The sequence below is a fragment of the Scylla paramamosain genome, chromosome 31 (assembly GCF_035594125.1).
Source record: "Scylla paramamosain isolate STU-SP2022 chromosome 31, ASM3559412v1, whole genome shotgun sequence".
In the NCBI taxonomy this organism is placed as follows: Eukaryota; Metazoa; Arthropoda; class Malacostraca; order Decapoda; family Portunidae; genus Scylla; species Scylla paramamosain.
Window position 1 is genome coordinate 12,679,334 of NC_087181.1, and position 22,166 is coordinate 12,701,499.

The following is a 22,166-nucleotide window of genomic DNA, read 5'->3' on the forward strand; positions in this document are numbered from 1 at the left end:
CATGATCAGAAGTCAAGTGATATTCAATACTCCTTTCTACTGCTCCCACTGTGCTTACTTTTTTTTTTTTGCCAAGGTCTCAAATACTCTGATTTCCTGACATCATCTAACAAAACCAGACAAGTGATACTATGACTGAATCAGAGAAATTAAAACTGTAGAACAAATAACAAGTAAATCAAGAATCAACCAAATTCTGTTCATATTAAAAACTTCTCTCAAGATATATTCATTGTAACTGAATGGAATATCAAGCCACATCCATTTCTTACCTATAAAAAAGCACCTCTCATATATATTCATAGCATACAATCATACACTTCCTCTGTCTCTTTCTCTTCACAGTTAATATCCTTCCTCATACCTTACAGTTCCTCTCCTGCAAACTTCTCCCTGCCTTCTATGCCTCTTCTCTCAATATTAAACAAGACAATGCCTCAAAATCTACCTCTTTCTCTTCACAGTTAATATCCTTCACCATACCTTACAGTTCCTCTCCTGCTGAGCTCCCCCTGTCTCCTGTGCCTCTCCACCCATGATTACACAAGAACAGACTAAGATAATGTCCCAAAACCTACCTCAACAAGTGAAGGTGACTCTCTTGTATCTATTAAAAATTTTAACAACCCCCACCTATCCATGGCCAACAGGCAGGGTCATGATTCATGCTTGACAGTGACGCACCAGTTATCAGTGTCATTACTGCCCAAAGGAGAGTCACTGATACTACAAATAGCTTGTTACAATGCTAAAGGTCATCCAGTACCTTCACTTACTACGTGTACATTTTAGGTACATCTGCCTAACTATCTATCTTCTTGTAAGTTTTGTATGCATTCAAGATTTGTGTCAAGCTCATGTTGTCTTGCCTCTATATCTCCTTTTATCCAACTTAAGTTTTGCTTGTGGGTGTTCTGTTCACACACCAGCTCAATAAACTCATCCCAAGCACTAGTACTTCTATTATGAAAGCCAAAGTTCCTGACTGTTGAACTGTCATCATGTCTTTTCCAATCTGCACTCACAATCCTTTATCCTTCCACCAATCCCATGTCTGAAGGCACTCCCTGTCAATATTTCCCAATCTAGCTGCTTTGAACTACATTCGGATCATCCATTTACTCTTCTCTCCTCCAGCACTGCCTGTCTCAGTTTATCAAGCTTCTCCATGCATAACTGTGTCAGGCATGATTATTCCCTTCCATTTTTTATCAGTATGGTTACCACATCCTGGCTGAATATAATCAAACTTCAACCATATCACAGTGAGTATCAGTTCTGTTAATGTTTTCCTGCCATATAGCAGAATGCCACTCATATTTATCAGCACTTAATGTTCCTCCACTGATAGTGTCAAATTTATATCAATACCCATTACTGAATATATTAACCTGATGTTTATCCACCATCAACCTTGTTTTTTTTTTTTTCATAATGCTTACAGGAAATGATGCTATGCACCACTATAAATCTCTCTCTCTCTCTCTCTCCAAATAATACACAGAACAGACAAGGCCATTCTTTTTTTAGTAACCTCCAAAGTGATGAGCTATTTCCACCTGCAACACTGCCCAGAAGGTGTCTTTTCTTTGTGCCCACTACCTAACGTGCACCAGCACAGCAGCTATCTTGTGTTCAGAGATATGCTTTGTCAACAATCTCTAGCACAGCAGCTATCTTGTGTTCAGAGATATGTTTTGTCAACAATCTCCCAAGGCAAAAAACAAGATACACCTCCTCACCTGGTAAGTGGATGTATCCCCTGTTCCTCCACCACTATCCTCACCGTCCATGCTCACTGGGCTGTGAGTCCTGCAAACAAAGAAGAGAAGAATATAGTTACATAAATGGCCACACTCAGATGAAGACTTAGATATCTAACACCTGTCATCAATTCAAGTACGTATAGTTCACAAAAAATAAACATGAGACAAAAATATATTTACAAATATGACAACACTCTTCCCACTTGTAGACTTTCATACAAAACATTGATCATCAGTTTGAGTAGGTATACAAGAAATCCTGCAAGCAAAGCAAGAGACAGATGTTAGTATGGCTTTGATATTTATCATGTATGTATCAACATTTTAAGATAGTCACAAAAGTCCCTCTCTCTCTCTCTCTCTCTCTCTCTCTGCTTACATTCCTAAAAATGTGACAATTTAATAACTTGTCCTTCCAATACCAGCACAGCACTCCAAGGATAATAGATAGAGGATGCTGCCCTTCATATAGGTGGTTGACTGATGTACAAGGTATACCATAAATTACTAATCTCCTGGCCAGAAATTGAGGGTGAACCTATACTCAAGGAAATTCAGTACTAACCATGACTATATACCACTTTTGTATCTGTTCAGTATTCTGTTCCACTTTGTCTTCCTTCACTGTTTGAGAAGCCCACCTCTGTTCCGTGCAAGACACCTTACTAACTGGGACAAGTTGCTCAGGGTACATACAAGAGGATTTTGAATGACCTTGACTATCTCGTACCACATCACGACCTACTTAATGGGGTATGGGGAATGCCCTACATACCCTGCATCAGCAACCTAACCAGAAACATACAATTATACAAAATATTTCAGTGTGTTTACATTACCTACACACCATGTTTTCATACCCTCAATTCAGTCAGCAACAACTTGAGTGAAGAGGTTATTTTTGTTGCTTTAAAATGTAAGTGTGCGTGCACACGCATGCACACACACACACACACACACACACACACAAGGAGTGAAGAGTTACACGAGTTTGTCTGCAGATGATGCAAAATTACAAATACATACATGAAACAACAAAGACTGAAGTTCTACAAGAGGATCAGAATAAAATCTGGGAATGTGAAAAAAAATGTTATGTAAAGGAAATGGGCAAAAAAAATGGACATATAGGAAATGAAGAAATAATAAAAGTATGAGAAGAGAATAATAAGAATGAGAATAAGAGGATAAGAATAATAATGAGAATAAGAAGAGAATAATAATAATGAGATAGACATCTGTGAATGCAACAATATGCGCAAGTGATAATACAGGATCATCAACAGTTGGAGAAGCATGCAGAAAAGATATTCAGAGATACATACAGAATGTTGAGAAATATTTCAACAGCATTCCACTGAATGGATAAGGATATGATGAGAAAGATAATTACCACAATGATTAGTCCAAAGCTGAAATATGATGAATCAGTGTGGTCTCCCCACAAAAAGAAACATGTAAAAAACTAGAAAGGATACAAAGGATGGCAACGAAGATGGTTCCAGAACTGGAAGGATTAACATATGAAGACAGGTTAAAGGAAATGAACCTGCCAACACTGAAACAAAGAAGAGAAAGGAGAGATTTAATACTGATATATAAATTGTGGAATGGAGTGAAGTGGAAGAAATTGATAATGAGAAACTACTGCCAAGAGAAGTAGAAAATACCAGATAAACACGAGGCCACAGCAAAAAAAAATAAGAAAAGGAAGATGCTCAAATAACATAAACAAACAAAGTTTCCTACAGAGAAATATAGAAGTCTGGAACAAGCTAAGTGAGGATGTAGTATCAGCAATGTTTGTGCAAAACTTTAAGGAAAAACTGGACAAGTGTAGATGTGGAGATGGGACCACATGAGCGTAACTCAGGCCCTGCAAAATTACAACTAGGTAAATACAACCCACCCACACACACACACACACACACACACACACACACACACACACACACACACACACACACACACACACACATTCCTTCACAATACAGCAATGCAATAATGAGATAGACATCTGTGAATGCAACAACATACACAGGTAAACATGTCTGGTGTTCAGGTGGTGTGTTATATCAAGAACAAGACGATATCAATAAAGCAAATAATGATATTTCTATGCTGGAATCTCTGAATGTATGCAATCTGTAACTGACCCAAATTGAGATGAAGAAGTTATATCTTGTTTAAAAAATTAATTGAGCATTACTGGAGCACCTGTGATTATTCATACTGTGAATTATACAAACAAGTACATAAACTCTTGATCAAAATCCTATACAGCATGATAGGAAAACCAAGAGAGAAAGACATACAGGGAACCAATAACAACTGGCAACTTGTGTATGCAAGCCCAGCGAGATCCAATACATGAGCTCAACATCCTATCTGGTCTGATCAGATGCACTGATAAGTCAATGTATATTTTGCTTATGTCTGCTCAACTTCATATTCCTTTACATCCTCTGCATTACATCCTGAGTGACTTCCTCTGCATATTATTACAGCACCACAATATTTGCTTCATCATGTGAAAAACATCCACTTGTTAGTGCTGGAAATAGGGGGCTTTAAAAGATTCAACATATCTACTGGAAGGAACAATATTAGTACTGGAAAAAGGAGGCTTTGAGGGAAAACTTAAGGGATATAAAGACAGGAATAATATTAATGCAGGAAATAGGGAGCTTTAGATTATACAAATGCAGGAAACAGAATGCTTTGGGAGAAGACTATACAAATCTACTAACAGGGACAATATCAGTGCAGTAAATAGGAGACACAAGAAAATTTAAATGATAGATGGACATGGGTACCTATATGTAACTTCTACCTTCATGTTTCTACTTTTATGTTTGTCTAAAATTATCTTCCCGCCTTCCAAATACATTTCCTTAGTAGTGACAGGTCATTCACGCATTTATCATACTCTAAATATTAATAATACATAATGCAATCCTGTTTAGACCCCTAGGAAGCTGGAACTAGTATATGCAATAGTAGCAGTAATAGTAGGGAGAAGGAGCAGGTGGAGAAGGCTGTCTGTCACTTCAATGCTATAAAAAAAAAAATAAAATAATAATAAAAAAAAAAAAAAAATTACACATTCAACTGAAACAGAAAACGAAACCCTAAATATTTAAACTCCACCCGCACACTACACACAACACCTCCACACTGACAAGGCACACACACATACTGAATTAGCACGCTAATATTCCGGAGGGGGATATGAGAGACGCTTAAAATCCTTCACTTTGTCCAGGAGCTGTCTGGTTTCCTCCTTCACTACGTTGTTGTTGATGGAACCTTCCTTCCACCTTCACGACTCTCTTGATCGTATGGAACCACAGCTACCACCATCATCCCATTCCATTATTCCAGCCCTTTTTTTTTTTTTTTCCTTCCTAGGTGTTCATTCCTTGTATATATATTTTTTTCTGGGACATTACGATGCACTTTCCTAATTTCCCACTGGCCACACCACCTCCCCCTTGGCACTTCAACATCACACCGGGGCGCACTTCAATACCAGGATCCCACAGTTGTGTCACAATAAAGGGCGGTGGTGTAGAATTTATCCGGCAAAATATTGTTGTCAGGTTCTGGTTAAGTCGAGCAGGGAGTGACTGGCTATATCTCGCCTCCCTCCCTCCTCTCCTTCCTTTCTTACCTTTCTGGTCTGTTTTCCAGCGATTAACTCTTCCCCAGTTGAAATGTCACGAACACACGGCCCGAGGGCAAGCGAGACAAGGTGTGTTTGGGTTTCTCTGCTACATGGAGGGACTGTCACACAATATGGCGCCAACAACAACAAGATAACGTTCCAATAATGTCAATCCTCCCTCATCACCACAAGAAACCCTATTATCCTCCATATTTCCACATGTTTATTTCCCAGTTTTTATGGTAGCTTATTTTCAGACGTGTTAAAATTCATAATGGCTTGTAACTCTTAAAGTGTGGTTAATACCTTTTAGAAGACTTCCGAAAGAGAAACCATCTCGCCCTCAAGGGCGTTTGACGTCACGAACAGCTGACTTCGTTTAATTCTCTATTTACTACTACTAGGTTCACTGGGCACTAGATAGGGTAGAAGCACTGCCCGGGTAATGACATTATACCTTAATGCATCCCACACAATTCCTGTGAGGCTGGAAAAGGATGCTTTCTCATCTTACGTACTTCGAAAAATATATACATGGGATGAAGAAATGGAATTAAAGACGCTTGTTAGAGTTATTTTTGAAATGGGCACAAAGGATAATACGCACCATAATATAGCCAAGCAGATAAAGAGCTCACTAAACTACGGAATATGGCCAGCAGCTAGTAATTGCCACGTACGTACCCGCCCTTTCCCGGCCCACCACTCACCACCAGGTTGACCTACTTAACAAAAATCCATTGAATCCTTAGCTAGTCGTATTACTTCTACCTACTATTGGTACTTCAACTCATGTGCAATGGTGCTGGGGCTCACATGTCGCGCCCCGTGAACCTGGCAACGGTGTGAGGCGCCCGGCGTGGCCACGTGGTGCGTGAGGCCAGGCGGGTGGGGCGGGATTAGTAGTAGTTGAAGTAATAGTAGTAGGAGGAATACCAGTAGTTACCACTACACCACCTCTCTCCTTTAATGGTCACTTTGGATGAGCGATGTCCCTCATGATTACTGAAGGGCTAGAAATAAAACGCAGCGTCTGAAGTACGTGTTATACTGCACGTTATCAGTTGAAGAGATGAGGACCCTGGGTGATGTATGTTTTTGTTACCAAGTAGGGTATTTTTTAAGTGTGTCAAGCGGGTTAGGACCAGAGGAGAGGCGTGTGGACCACTCCCTCCCCGCCCGCCAGTAGTGAAGCGTCTGGCTGCCCCGCCCACCTCTTGTCGATCAGTCTGGAATAATCTCCCCCGCATCTTCCCCTTCTTTCTTAACCCGGACCAAACTGCCTTAAAAATAATTTCTCTATCATATGTAAGCCGTTATAAGCACCGGTATGACTGGGAATACAGCACGCCACAGGAAGTCAACGTGAATGGTGTGCACTGCTGCGTCTCATGACCTTATCCTTGCATTCTTCTGCTCCCCCTCCGGCGTCTGGCTTCCCACCCCCACCTGTTGATGTCTAGGAGGCGTGATATGTCTCCTTCCTTCACGGCTGCCGCACTTCCCTTCCGGGCTAGAAACCGGGCTCTTAAGGAAGTAGGGAGAGATAAAACAACCATTCCATTAAGTTTGAAGCTCTGAGCGGCGCCATCTGACTTGCTGCTGCGGCGCCTTGGATTAATCAATTGTTTGTAGATCTCGTTATGACAAAGTGATTGTAAAAATATTCTGGAGTTTGATTGTTATGGTATCCTGTCCACATAGATTGTTTATATAAGTATTGTAAAGTATTATATGGAGTGGAGTAATGTTCATCGTGATGTGAGATAATCAGTAACTCCATAACGCTGCAAAGGATATGTTTGTCTACACGTGAGGGATAGAATCGGAACCATATGTCGTATTGATAACTTCCTGTAAAAAAATAATAATAATAATAATAACAATAATAAATAGATAAAATAAAAAAATAATAATAATAACAATACTAATACTACTACTACTACTACTACTACTACTACTGCTACTACTACTAATAACAATAATAATAATAAAAAGATAAACATAGAGAAATAATAATAATAACAATAATAATAATAATAATAATAATAGTAGTAGCAGTAGTAGTAGTAGTAGTAGTGTAGTAGTAGTATCTCTCTCTCTCTCTCTCTCTCTGTCCTGCCACGATTACCAGTATAATCATCAAAGTAATTTCTGTAAACCCGAATGTGTGAACGGTTCCAAATATGGCGAAAGTTAACACACACACACACACACACACACACACACACACATTTATTAAATTACCAAAAATATAAACCGTAAATTACCATAAAATTCTTCCCAATGAGAGAGAGAGAGAGAGAGAGAGAGAGAGAGAGACTAAGCATGTCATTCTCTCCCCATAACTCACCCCAACATCCCAAACCTGTCTGTGTTCGCAATTTTGCATCACAAACGAGGAGAGAGAGAGAGAGAGAGAGAGAGAGAGAGAGAGAGAGAGAGAGAGAGAGAGAGAGAGAGAGTTCTTGGCTATGAGAGTGAGTGGGAGGACAAGACTAGTGCGTGCTGGACTCGCAATGTAGCGGCTCACATGCAGCTCGTGGGAGGAGGTGGAGGAGACCCTGAGAGTCCATAATGCCATTGCCGAGTAAGGAGAAAGTCTGTCAGATGCGCCCCCGTTGTCCGTCCCATAAGAGAAAGTGATGGAATGTTGAAATACGCTGGGATCGCTTTTTTTTTTTTTTCTAGATTACTTTCTTATTCATCTCGTGTCCTTTGGTTTGACTTAAAATGCGAGTGAAGAAAGGTTTCGTTGTTCTATTTTTTCTCTGAAGGTATATCTGTGTGAGTTCTTCATAATATTAAAGAGATCAGTATAGCAACACACTCACACAAGGAAATGTCGCACCGCAAGATAGATAGATAGATAGATGGATAGATAGATAGGGACGCATAATGCACAAAGAAAATTCAGTAACACAAACATACATACATACATATACATATTTCTAAAGCTATACTCAAACACCGTAAGTGAAAAATGTTTTGTATCTACGTAATTTGGGGGACTAAATAAGTAACGACATAAATAAATGAAAAGGAAAGAAGGACAGTGGACGGGAAGCGAGGCACAGAAGTGATGTAAATAGTGATTAAAGATAGAGGTTGTAAGGTGTACCGCAGACTGGCCGGTGTGTCAGCGTATCATCTCACTGTCTCATTGCTTCCATCTCGTCGATCATGACTCATTCAGACGGTCATCTCGAGTATCAGCAGTGTGTGTTTGTGTGTGTGTGTGTGTGTGTGCTGGGCAGGGTTCACTCAGTTCATAGACCTCTCTCTCCTCTATAACTTTGTTCTATTATATATTATTTTTGAGGGAAGATTCTTTGTTCTTTTTATTATAATATTCGAATTTCAAACATCTTCCACCTCTCAACCTTTCTTGCCTTCTCTCAAATATCCAGCGTTTCTGTCACCACACCAGTATGCATGTGTGATTTTACAAGATTGAAGTAAACTTGCAATATCCCTTCTCTTGACCCTAGATGATCATTTTTCTTTAATCTTGTGTATATTTTTGCACACATCACTTTCTTTGGTTATACTTTATACAAATCTTATGACATCTTCCCTTATTATATGTACATACTTTAATGTGGCCTCTAACAGTTTGTGTGTGTGTGTGTGTGTGTGTGTTATAAGTCACCCTTCACATGCTACACATTCAGTTCTGGGTGTATACATGGTCCTAATCTTGTCACAGGAAGGGAATACCATAAGCATGAAAATAAAACAACACAAACAAAGCTCCTTTTATTTTATAGTGACCAAAGTCTTTAAAATGCAACAAGTATAAAATGGAACACACAGATGATTGGACAGTATTATAAAAATGATGCATAATGACACAACAGGAATGATGAGGACACACCCAACACATTCACTTAGCACATTCTTACTGAATCTCTTTCATTATGATTTCCAACAAGTTTCTAGAGGACAACAAATCTCAAAACTCAAATGCCTCCTCTACCTCTCATATAAAATAAGTTTGAGCATTGACAGATTCTGATTACATGGAGCATTTTTGTGGAGAGAACTCAGTGTGTATGAAATATGCAGAAATGACCATGACTGAGTGTGCATGCATGGTATTTAACACTAGGTAATCAATCACAACTGTCGATGAGTCCATAATTGACTGCTAACACTCACTGGTGGCTATCATGTCAACTTATCCTCCCACCCTACATGGCACCCTCTCATGGTACACAATGTTCTCTGTTACATGGTGTACCCACAGTAAATCTACCCTCCCATTCTACACAGCACCCTATGAACTAGGTCACTCTGGGTCACTTCTTTCACACGACACAGTGCTGAAGTGTTGGGTTACTGTACATCTCAAAACAATCTATATGAAATAAATACATATCATCACTTTCATGAACAGCCTGCCCAAATAATTTTTTTTGTGATTTCTGTAGTTCTGTGTAGTGTGTTGATGTGGTGCACTTATTTGTATGGTTATCTTTGTCAAGACTGTGGTGTAACTAGTCTCAAAACTTGCATCAACTTTTTTGTATTTGATATATTTTTTTTTTCCAACTTTCTCAAAAAAAAAAAAATTACTTAGGCAGTTTGTTTATAAAGATGATATTTTCTTCAATGTCTGTACCATCACTATCCATAATGTTCACCTTTTCGGGCTTGACTTCACACACACACACACACACACACACACACACACACACACACACACACACACACACACACACACACACACTCACACACACACACACAGGGCTAACATTCTCTTACTAAAAGATAGCCAAGACAAGGCATCTGTGCATACATTCACAAGCACTCCCTCACAACTAGGCCTCTATGCCTCTCTGGGGAAGAGGACAGATCTTCACCATCTCACACTGCACAAGCGTCAGCTGTGCAGGACAGATCTTCACCACCTCACACTGCACAAGTCAGCTGTGCAGTGTACCTAGCAATCACACAGAATAACAAATTGCTGCTGCTGGTAATATGTATATGGATAATCTTGTTCAACAATGAATATATGACATGCTAAATTCCACAATATACATAGCCTCTACAGACACCGTCCACAAATATCAACTTGCTATTTTAATATGGATAATTTCCTCTTAATACATTACATATAATATTGTTACTATGTGTGTTTTCGCATTGTGTCTCAGTACTGCACGGGTCCAGTGTGCACAATTTAAAGCTCATGAGACACTGTAGCTAACAAGATAAACTTCAAGAGCATAAATACTTCTATGATAGATACATACATGCTTACAGGATACATCACTTTACTGGACACTGGTAATATTAAAGGAGCAATACTTTCTTAGAATGCCTGCATTCATGCTGATGTTTTAATATGTAGGAACATTTGCAATGATAACTTATGCCCATTCCTCAAGCATGATAACCTACACTTTCCTTCCTCAGCAATCCATGCATCCATACATTCATTTCTGCATAATCTCAGAAGTATAGAGTGATGGCTAAGGCAGCCCTAGACTGACACAAATGCCAAATAGAGGCTAGTAAGATACATATTCCAATAAATATACAATAAAAGCTATATCCTCTTTCACCATTGCTGAATTGTTTTTGTGTCCTGATACAAAAGAAGAGTGAAGCAGCAGTGCAGCACAGTGGTCACTGGCCTGCTGCCTTCTGCATGATGGCAGTGCAGCACAGTGGTCACTGGCCTGCTGCCTTCTGCATGATGGCAGTGCAGCACAGTGGTCACTGGCCTGCTGCCTTCTGCAGGATGGCAGTGCAACATGGTGACCACTGGCCTGCTGCCTTCTGGAGGATGGCAAAGGTTTGGTCCATGGATTACCACATGGCATGACTACATGCATTGTATGCATATTCAACTTTCCATGCAGCACACAACACACTACGGCTACCACTGGATAATACGAGGTACATACTAGTGCTCAAAGTATCATGTATACACTCAACATTGACATTTATACCCATATATCATCTTTCATTTTTCATCTACAAGAAACTTAACTCAAAAGTTTACATTACAAATCTGACACAAGAGCACTATATATTTCATAGAGGAATAAAATAAACTTTTTAAAATTCATAATTAGTACAGTGTGACTTAGTATCAAGTATAAACAAAATTATTATAAAATCTCATTTTCAGTTGATCAGGTAAAGGATTCCAAATGTATATGTTGGTTTACAGGACAAAGTTTGTAGCCTGGTGCCCTGTCTCTTAGTGTCTGCATTGGCATGCTACACTGCATCAGTGCTGCTGTCCTTAGTGTTGTGTGTGTTGAAAATTTACTCCTAGGAAGGCCTCACACTGAAATTTTTGAGGAATATCATACATTAATTAATCATAATTTAAAGGATCAAACCACCGCCAATGTGAGTGAGTGCAAAAACAAGATGAGCCAGGAGAGTGTGTGGTAGTGGATAGGATTGAATCTTCAAAATTTTATGATCAGAGCACCAAACAAACTGAAAAGCTATCCTTAAAATCTGCAACAGACTTGGTTCACCCAGTGTGAGGCCAGTCTTGCCTCCACAATCATACAAGCTCCTGCTGAATATGCATTTCTCTTGTATCAAGATAACATTAAAGGAGAGCATCTGATGTGGCATGGATGGCTCAAAACTAAATCAATTCTTTGAAAACCTGGGATGGTTTTTCAGGACAAATGGTCCAATAAACCAACATATATGTACAACAGGAATCGAGGAGCACAATGCCTTCTTCATTATTAACAAAATATACCTCTGTAGATGAGAAGCAGGCAGATGATGTTAGTTGATATGCATAGAAGCTTCTGAGATTCATCATACATCAAAGTGTACTACAAGATTTATTGAATAAACTAGTATTTTTCCAGGTTTATCTCAATGCAAAAATGTAAATGAGTATTTAATTATCACAGATATATGAACAGTATATTCATAAAGAAAATCTGAATTATAATGTTACTAATTTGCTGAATATATAAATGTTGCTATAAGTAATGGCAATTACTGAAAACAAAATAAACATATGTACAAACATTTCAATGAATCAAATCTAATTAATGAGACTAAAATATCAAATCTTTGTGTATTTAGGATGACCTAAAAATGTGACACAGTTCAGTCCACGAACACATCACATGAGACCGGCACACCCGAGTGTTGCCTTGGCGCTCCACTGAGGGGCACCACACGCTACTATTGGTCCATTGCAGGAGACACGAGGCACCAGAAAAAGTTTTCTATTTTCAAAAACACATGAATGTGAAAATAATCAGAAAATCATGTCACTCTGCCAGCCTGTGACATGACCTAGGAGACCATGTCAATATTGTGCGCTTGTTGACAATGAAGATGAATAGAGAAAATATTATGATTATGTATGTAATTCTGAAATATTAATATGCATCATTAACAAAAGAAAATAAAAGAACTAAAATATCACACTAACAATATATAGTCAAACCCATTTCATCCACACTTATTGAAGAAACAATTTTGTGGATGCACATGATTCCAAATGACATGACAAATGTTCTCTTGATGCAGAGTGCCCTCAGTCTAATGGTTGCAGGGCCAATTTGCTCTGTCAACACATTCCTGTTGTTAGAACTATAGATATACTCCAGTATACATTCATATTTATACTTTGATACAATGACTTTTAAAGATATCTGAGATGTCACCTACACGTCTTCTGTCCTTTGAAAAGCTGCAAGAGTGCCTTCATACAGAGGTGCCTTACAGTTTAGTTACTAATTTTCTGTTAAAAGACATACAGATGAAAAGAAATGCTCACAGAATTAGAGAGAAAGAAAAACATGTGGATGAAATGGATTTTTTTGTAGATTGTTTTTTCTATAAATTCAAAATAAATACTAACATTGGAGCACTAAAACTACTACATCTGCACTGACATTAATGAACAGTTAACAAGAAAGAAGAACCTAAATCACAAGAAGTTCATATATGAAATGGTTTGAAGAAAGTAATAAAGTAACAATCTGAAAGTACATACATATTGTTCTTTCCTTCATAATCACATAAACTCGTTCCTGTCTAGAGGAATAATTATCTTTACTGCATTTGTAATTCTATAAGATAACATTCACAACGCTTTAACTACTGATACACTATTGATTGACCAGCAGTTCTCTTGATTGTATGTCTTTGCATGAATAAACTATCACAGAATTATGTAGGTAATTTGCATTATTATTATTATTATAATTATCATTATTATTATTATGGGTCTAGGTATCTCAGCTTCAATACTAATAACAATGAGGAAAAAGAAATTGTATGAATAAATTAATTCACATCAGACATGCAACAAAACTTACTCTACTTATTCAATCTATCCATATACCAGGTTGACATGGCATACAGATAAATACAGCAAGTTTACTTTCATGTCTTGTCTTTCATGTCTTCCATGATGAGAATAACTGATTAAACAATACAATATTCTGAGGACACAACTAATTCTCCCAGATTGTCTCAGGTGATTGTTGTCTATGAAAGGTGAGTCAAGTAAAACACAACCAAATTAGTGTGTCCACAAAACACCTGATTGTAAACTGCTAATTTGTAAGATCAGATGAAGTGCCCTACTCAAAATGTTTATAACACCATTACTATATTTACCTACAAGATACACTGCTAGGATAGGTAGATATGTTGAGGATTTAAACTATATTGCTGTCCTTCCCACCGTTGTGTGTTATAAAACAGCCATTAAAGCCCATTATAAGATCTTTTCTATTTCCATGTCAGATCTTTAAGCTCTTCAGTAATATTGTTTTAATATAGTTTTCTTCAGTATACATATATAACTTCTTTTAACATTCATCTTTAATATATCCTATTCTAATTCATCCTCAGATCCTCTATACTTCCAAACCTCCAGACAAGTGCTTATAATCTCATCACTCGTGATTCATGTACGAACTATCACTCATCCATCTTTCTTAATTATACTTAAAATCTAAGGATAAAATAAAATAGATGGGTACAATAAAATAAATGTCTTCACCTTCAGAATAGACATATGCAAGTCACTCTACCAATAATGACAAAACAATGAATACAACACAAGAAAAGTAAACAATGTAGAGATGTTATCATGTACTGGTACTTTGAGCAGGTCACTTCATAACAGGAGAGAAGCTGAGAATAAGCCATGAATGATATAGTGATGTAGTGTAATATTCAGCCACAATCATACATCAGTAGCAGACATCGCATCCATGTGCTCCTGGAGGATCTGTGCAAAGGTGCGCTTGTGGGCAGAGGTTCGGACGGATGCAATGGCCCGGAATAAAGCGTCTGCACAGAGGTCATCTGGCAAGCGAGTCAAGAACTGTGCAGCAGTGGCAGTGCATTCCTGATGAGTCAATACTTCCTCATACAGCTTCAGAATTCCTGTAAAGGTGGATAGCATTCAAAATTCTCTCTATGAAGTTCATTTACAACAGAAATTAGCTGTAAGAAGGTTTTGAAAATGAGAAACAAGAGAATTACAATAGCTTATGAACACATTCTTGTTTAATTTTACAATTCCTGCAAAGAAATTATTGATAATTGTCTTTTAAATTCTTGCAAAGACAATTAAGAGATTTATAATTCACAATAAAAACAAATCTGAGAAGCATATACAATAAGTAACAATAAAATTAAGCATATCAGCAGCTTACAAAATATGCCATTTGTATCTAGCAAGCAATAGGTGAATAGAGATTTAAGAATGAGTTACATCCTTAAAGAAAAATAAATAGATTGAAAACTTATAGATTAGAACTACTATAAATTTCAAACTTTTCTGTTTAAAACATTTTCTTAATAGTTTTGAGGTAACTTTCAAAATTTTTTCTAAACAAGAATCATGAATTGGAACAGGATAAAGTTACTTGATTCATATCTTTGAAAATTCATAAATCAAATGTTTCTAAGTTAAGATTTACCTGTACAATATGAAAGAACTAAGGAAAGAGAAGCAACTCACCAATGGCTGCTCTGAGCAAAAACTCCTCTCCATCTCTTAAGTAAACATCCCATATCCTGACGGCTGCATCAAGGGGAAGGGGCCGAGAGAACACCGTCAGCAGCCAATCAAGGACATAGAGGTCAGGCGTCACCCCAATGTTTTGTAGGTGAGTGGCAAGTAACGGCAGGTTGGCAGCAAGTAACGCCTCGAAAGTCTGGTAGTAAGCACACATCTGTAAGTAAAACAAAGTCAATGCAAGTACTCAGAAAAGTGGTGGAATTAAAGATAGTTGGAGGGAGACTGGTAGAAAAAACAAACAAAATCTGGAAATAGAGTGTAGGGGGGTGACATGATAAGGATGAGCATCAGAGAAGAGGTGATCTATGTCTGCAAAAAAAGAGGGAGAGAGAAAATGAGGACATTAAATGAAATTAAATGATGATGATGATGATGATGATAGAAGAAAGTACACATGAATATTTTATATCTATGCTGTTTCTTCATTCACAAAGTATACAAGGTGTCAGAAATATTAAGGAACTAATATGTGAGGAAATGTTTGTGGATGTTATTGTGAATTTAGCTACCTATTTGTATTTTTATTTAGTTAAATTACACTTCTAATGTTCCAAAATTTAAGTTAGAGATCATGTGGGTCTCATTACAACTACTGATCTTCATGGAGAATTTCTGATTGGTACATTACAAGAAAATAACAAACTTCCACTTCTACTTACCATTGGCTGATTAACTCTGAAGAAAGCCATATGTGCTGGTCTGTTGAGGAGGTTTGAGAAGCTGATGAAGGCATTCTCTTCATTCATGTTCAGCAAGAGAGTGGCCGCCAAGAAAGACATGCCCTGCACATACCCGACATCAGGACGGTAGCAAGCATAAGCTCCCAGGATATTGTGCAGGGGATCGTGATAAGGTCCTCCCTGCAACCCAAGGTAACATTAAGAGAGAATTCCTTAACAAAACCACATCTAAGGAGTTAACTGAGGAATGTGAGACAAAATCTAAGAACATAAGAAAATAAGGGAAGCTGCAAGAAGCCATGAGGCCTACACATGGCAGTTCCTGAGTCTGAGGATTTCTTAACATGACCATATCCAAGGAACTAAATGAACAACATGAGACAGTAGGGAATGTTGAGAGAGAGAATATCTTAACAACATCCAAGGTCCTCCCAGCAACAGAAAATAGATGGTACCATTGAATCTCTTAACACAACCACATCCAAGAAACTAAGTGATATGTATTTTAAGTCTACTCATTTATGGCATTAAATAAAGGAACTCATTTGAACCTTCTGGAATATGCAGAGATGAGGAAAGGTGCGTGACACGTCGAGGCGGATGAGGTCGATGGTTGCCTCCTGGTCACCTGAGTCGCTGGTCATGTCCTCCTGGCTGGCCATGCTGCCGCACTCACTCAGACTCACCAGCTTCTCAACAGACCTGACATAAAGTGCACACAGTAAATTGCTTTGCCATGAGATACCTTCTACACTATACTATGCCACAACAGGAACATTATCACACATACATCAATGTAACAAGAGTGTGGACAGTAAAATATGAACCCCTAAAGAAATGACCACTTAGGGTGAATACATGTCAATAAATACATGTACATACTGATATTTCTCAGTTTCCAATGACATTAATGCTAATAACTATGGTGAGGCAACCACAGTAAAATGTGCTGGATGTTAAACTATTCAAATTGCTTATTAGTTAACCTTATTCATCTTATTCCTTTTATTATGACAGGTATTTCATGTATTATCTATCTAGTTCATCTTGCTTATTTTCTTTATTTTCTTTTCATTAAGGTGGTCATTTCACTACATTACATTCCGCTTAGTGTTGCAATGAGAAACAGCAAGTCAGGTCACCCATCACCCACCTCTGAACCATGATGTTGTAGAGCTGAGGGGTGATGTTGAGGTCGTTGCCAATAGCCAGCTCCCACACACGGCCCCGCACACAGGAGGGAAGTCCCTGCCACCAAAGCTCCCGGCACTTCTTATGGGTGCGCCTGCCAGGGACGAGAAGTAACATGAGAGGGATGTCTTGTGATGTACCTTGATTTGATGTACCTTTTGACAAACTTCGATGATGAGAAGTAATACAAGAAGGAAGTTTTCATTTTATATACAATGGAAAATGGAAAATTGATATTCCTTGACTGCCAGGAGTGGGAAGTAACATGCGAGGGATGTCTTTTTTGATGTACAATGGAGAATGGAAAACTGATAAATCTTGACTGATAATAAGAAGTGCATCTAAGTTAATACTGACAGGTCTCTACTGCCATCTGAATGTGGATGTACAGAGACAAGCAAAGGTGAAGAAGTGATGTATGGACTGCACAAAAGATGACTTCTATCCTTTTTTATACTGTACTGTAATTAGTGGGATAAAATCTAACAAAATTTACACAAGGTGAAGAAATGGATGGATTACATAAAAGATGACTTCTATCCTTTCTTATACTGTAATTATAAGGATGCAATCTAAAAAAAACTTACATGGTGTCCCACTTGGGTAATATTTCAGTGTTCCATGTGGCCACGGCTATTGCAAGCTGTTCCTCCTGTCGCTGAAGGTTGGCCTGTGCTTTCTTCCTCTCCTTCGCCTCTCTCAACTCTGGAAGTAAACAACAGTCACCCACTACTGAGAAAACAATACCTTATGCATGTCAAACTGACTCTCAGGGCTACATTCCCAAATTTCTGCATCTTATCTTGATTTTGACTACTTTAAACAGGATATAGTGGAGGATATTGTGGTTTTTGACAGTATTTTCTTGATTCTGCTGATAATTTAACACTATTTCTATCCAATGATGAGGGATAAGTAGTATTTAATTTTCTCTCTCTTCAAGTAATATGCCACAGTTTCTTCCTGCCTTTTTCTCTAACAGTCCAATCATCTTTTGTTGAAACGGCATCTGTACTCTATTTAAGTACTTTTTATGTATGTGTTTTTATATGAACATGGCAAATCAAGAGGATCAAGGAAGAGGAGGTACTATGAGTATCTCCTTACCTTTCTTTTTGGCAGCTGAAACCATCCTCTGGTACTCCTGCTTGTGTTTGAGCTGCTCCCCAGCCGTCTTGGCTGGCAGGGAGTTGGGTCTGTTCTCCATGATGAGCCCAACACTGCCTGCCTCCAGGTCACAGTTACGAACCTGCAAGTGTGAGGCAAGTGAGGGGATGGTACGGTTCAGATCTGAGGCTGAACATAAAAATAACAGTAAATGTAAGACAAGCGAGAAATTGATAATGGTTATGCTTTGATGTTTCTTGCGGGGAAAAAAGTGAGGAAATGGCAATAGTTGTTTCTGGTTGAAAATATCTGTAAGTGGAAGATAAATGAGTGACAGTGGGTTAAGATCTGAAGCTACTTTTTGTTTTGAAGTATGAGTAGCACAAGTGTGAGACAAGTGATGGAATGGCAAAGGTTATGTTTTAAGATTTGTTGTGGCTGAGGTAAGGTTAGCTGTAAGACAAGTGAGGGAATGACACTGCTCAAGATCTAAAGGGTAACTAGAGGCACTAATAAAGCTTAAATGCTCCATCACTCATTGCTGCCTGTTATGTGTCTTAATATTGCACTCTCAACTTACACCCGAGCATTTTAACAACAATTTCACTGCAACATGTAACAATTCACAGCACTAAAAACAATACATTAAGTCTTTGTAGGTACCTGTAAGGAAGAAAGGCATGAAAAGGAATAGATTTTGCAATGTCCAGCCAGTAAAATGTGTGGTGGAGGCTGTAGAACGTGAAGAAATGACCAACAGTGATAAATGATTCAAAGTTGTGACATTTAGCAGTGAATAAAATAATGATATGAAACAACTAACAGTGCCAGAAGTAATGCATGAAGACTTAATAATTATCTACAATAAACAAGAGGGTGAAAAGAATAGATTTTGCGATTTGTACCCTGTTTACACATCAGAGGTGGCTGCAGAACAAGTAGAAATGTCTCAGAGGGGCTAATAATTAAGGAAAGGTGTACCAAATAGCACCCAAATGGTTAATTAAGCTTAAAAAACCATAGGAGTCAAAAGTAATATGTGCTGATATAACATAAAACATCATACAACATGCACCCATGAAATGCCACCAGACAGCTTGCTCAACCTAAAAGGATGTGCGATACGGCTTATCACTAAAGAGATAGGATGGGGCCAGGACCACTAACTGCCCCTCATTAATGGGTCCTAATAATGCGACTGTGCTCTTTGTACTGGTGTCACTATTCAAAACTTAAAACAAGTAAATAAATAAAAAAAATATACTAATAATAAACAAATAAATAAATTAAAACAAATAAATAAATAAAAGACAAATAAATAAAACTAACAATGACAATACTACTACTAATATAGTAGTAGTAGTAATGATAACAAAACAATAACAAAAACAATAACAAGTACACAAAATACAATAAAAACAAGACAATAACAACAATGCATAGTAAAAAAAGAAAAAGAAAAAAAAAGAACATGAAAAGTACATAAAACAAAACCCAAGTGATTAGAGAGAGAGAGAGAGAGAGAGAGAGAGAGAGAGAGAGAGAGAGAGAGAGAGAGAGAGAGAGAGAGAGAGAGAGAGAGAGAGAGAGAGAGAGAGAGAGAGAGAGAGAGAGAGAGAGAGAATATTAAATACATTAATATACAAAATTTAATCAATCACACCTGTAGACAACAAACAGTGGCCTCACCTGTAAATCGGGGGAGCGGGAGAGGCGCGTGCTGGGGCGGGAGAAGATCCTCCAGCCGGTAGAGGGAGCCACGGGGGAGGAAGGCACCGGGGAGGAGGAGGTGGAGGAGGCGCCGTCACTCCCGCCACCCCCATCCTTGTGACGCCACGAAAAGAGGTTTCTGGAGGCAAAGAGAAGGGTTTTAGAAGAGAGTCTTCTTTTTTCACCTGCTGGGATGTGATATAAAGTGGTTAGGCTAAGTGAGAATTGCTTAAATTGGGATAAAATGGTTTAGAAATGAGAATACATACCTTGTCTAAATCTCACAAAAAGTTTTATTTTACTTCTTTAAATATGATAAAAAGTTCTATTCCATTTGTCCAAATCTGATACAAAAAAATATTTCACCTGCTTAAATCTGACAAAGTTTTAATTCACCTGTTTAAATTTGCTGAAAGTTCTTTACATGTTAAAATATGACAAAAAGTGGAACCCCACCTGTTTAAATATGAAACAAAACAGTTCTATGAAATCTGTCAAGTTAACTTACTGTAATCTAAAGAATCTGAAAAGCTTTGCTCTCTTTCATCAGGACTACATATTTCCAAAGGCCACAGAGATGATTATTTGGGTCCTTACAGGTATTTTTCCCACTGGTGATGCGCACACACATCATAATACGTGATCAAACTTATTCAATCTCTTACAAAGCTTTCCTCGAGTCCTCTCCCTAATTTTATTCGCACAAACTTCCCTGACTGAAGCCAATCTTACCATATTTCCTGTAGCGGTGCACGTGATACGGAGTTCATCCATATGCTATTTCTGGAAACCAAATGATAAGGAGAAACCGACGAAGCGCACGTGGATAAGGGAGGGAAGACTTGTAACTATGAAAACCACAATGACTTGCACTACAGCCAGTAAAAAGAAGATGGTAATGCGAAATGACTAATAGCTTAGGTGCATGAAAATGATAAGCCAAATAATAAAGAATAAGAAATGTATCGTATTATAATTCTTAGCCCACTGAACATGCAAACCTAGATATTATATTATCAAACTGTAGAGGAAATGTAAAAAAAAGGAAGGTTAGGCAAGAGATACAAATACATGGATTTAGAATGCGTGTCTACAAGTTTGCTAAGCGGGACTAGATGGGTTAAAGACGTGCTTGTGGTCTCTCTCTCTCTCTCTCTCTCTCTCTCTCTCTCTCTCTCTCTGTGTGTGTGTGTGTGTGTGTGTGTTAACGCATGCTTACGCTGGTGTTATGCGCGCGCACCCACATCATAACATGCCCTTCACACCTTCTTCCACGCTTCTGTACCACAATAACTCGTGAGAGAGAGAGAGAGAGAGAGAGAGAGAGAGAGAGAGAGAGAGAGAGAGAGAGAGAGAGAGAGAGAGAGGCAATAACGAACGAAAGAACGGGAAAAAAAAGGAAGAGGTGGGAGACGGAAAAAAAAAGAGGAAAAAAGATGTGAGAAAAGGCAAGGGGAAGAGAAAGATGAAAGAGGGGAAGTGAGAAAAAGCGAAGAGGAAAAGGTGAGAAGTAAAGGGGGAAAGCGGGGGATACGGAGAGGTGAGAAAAGTGGAGTGAGTGAAAAGTGAAGAGGGGAGTGAGAAGTGAAAGGAAGGGGGAGGAAGAGGGTAATAAATAAGGCACAGTAGGACAATTTTCCTTAAAGGTGATAGGAGGAGGAGGCGCTGCGCGTATAACAAGTTCAGCAACACGGTCATAATATTCCCGGCTGCACTTTCAACAATGACTTTTTTCTCTCTCTCTCATTTCCAACATTTCCATCTAGTTTATCACAGTGCCCCATAAATATAACACGTTTGCTTTCCATTTTCTCAAGTTTATTTCTCATTTTCTCCACTTTCCTCACTTATCACGAATCGCGTTTGTTTTCCATTTTCTCTCCATTTTCTTTAATTCACGAACACTACAAAAGCATTCGTTAATCTGACACTTTTCTTTGTCATTGCTCTCATTTCACGCATTAGTTTTATTTATTCATTTTTTTCTCTCATATTAA

At 38.3% G+C, this 22,166-nt stretch overlaps 2 protein-coding genes across 9 annotated transcripts in view; both read right to left on the reverse strand.

The window, feature by feature from the left end:
* The window catches only part of LOC135088676 (myotubularin-related protein 3-like), a 31,251-nt gene extending 25,654 nt beyond the window's left edge, over nucleotides 1-5,597 (reverse strand). For 3 of the 7 annotated variants that reach the window (XM_063983609.1, XM_063983608.1, XM_063983613.1), the window contains exons 1-2: nucleotides 1,947-2,014; nucleotides 1,743-1,812 (exon numbers count right to left, since the gene is read on the reverse strand). In XM_063983609.1, the coding sequence (XP_063839679.1) occupies nucleotides 1,743-1,812; nucleotides 1,947-1,999 (123 nt within the window). In that variant the 5' untranslated portion in view covers nucleotides 2,000-2,014. The other 4 variants (XM_063983607.1, XM_063983610.1, XM_063983611.1 and 1 more) reach the window with 4 other exon arrangements.
* Nucleotides 5,598-9,179: 3,582 nt separating this feature from the next.
* The window catches only part of LOC135088677 (TBC1 domain family member 14-like), a 48,549-nt gene continuing 35,562 nt past the window's right edge, over nucleotides 9,180-22,166 (reverse strand). The window contains exons 2-10 of one of the 2 annotated variants that reach the window (XR_010261074.1): nucleotides 20,149-20,308; nucleotides 18,460-18,601; nucleotides 17,940-18,057; nucleotides 17,315-17,446; nucleotides 16,713-16,863; nucleotides 16,141-16,341; nucleotides 15,422-15,635; nucleotides 10,347-14,841; nucleotides 9,180-10,301 (exon numbers count right to left, since the gene is read on the reverse strand). Coding sequence is in view for 1 of the 2 variants with exons in the window: in XM_063983614.1 (XP_063839684.1) it covers nucleotides 14,639-14,841; nucleotides 15,422-15,635; nucleotides 16,141-16,341; nucleotides 16,713-16,863; nucleotides 17,315-17,446; nucleotides 17,940-18,057; nucleotides 18,460-18,601; nucleotides 20,149-20,308 (1,321 nt within the window). In the remaining variant the exon portion in view is untranslated. Of the gene's footprint in view, nucleotides 14,842-15,421; nucleotides 15,636-16,140; nucleotides 16,342-16,712; nucleotides 16,864-17,314; nucleotides 17,447-17,939; nucleotides 18,058-18,459; nucleotides 18,602-20,148; nucleotides 20,309-22,166 lie in introns of both variants that reach the window. The other variant, XM_063983614.1, reaches the window with a different exon arrangement.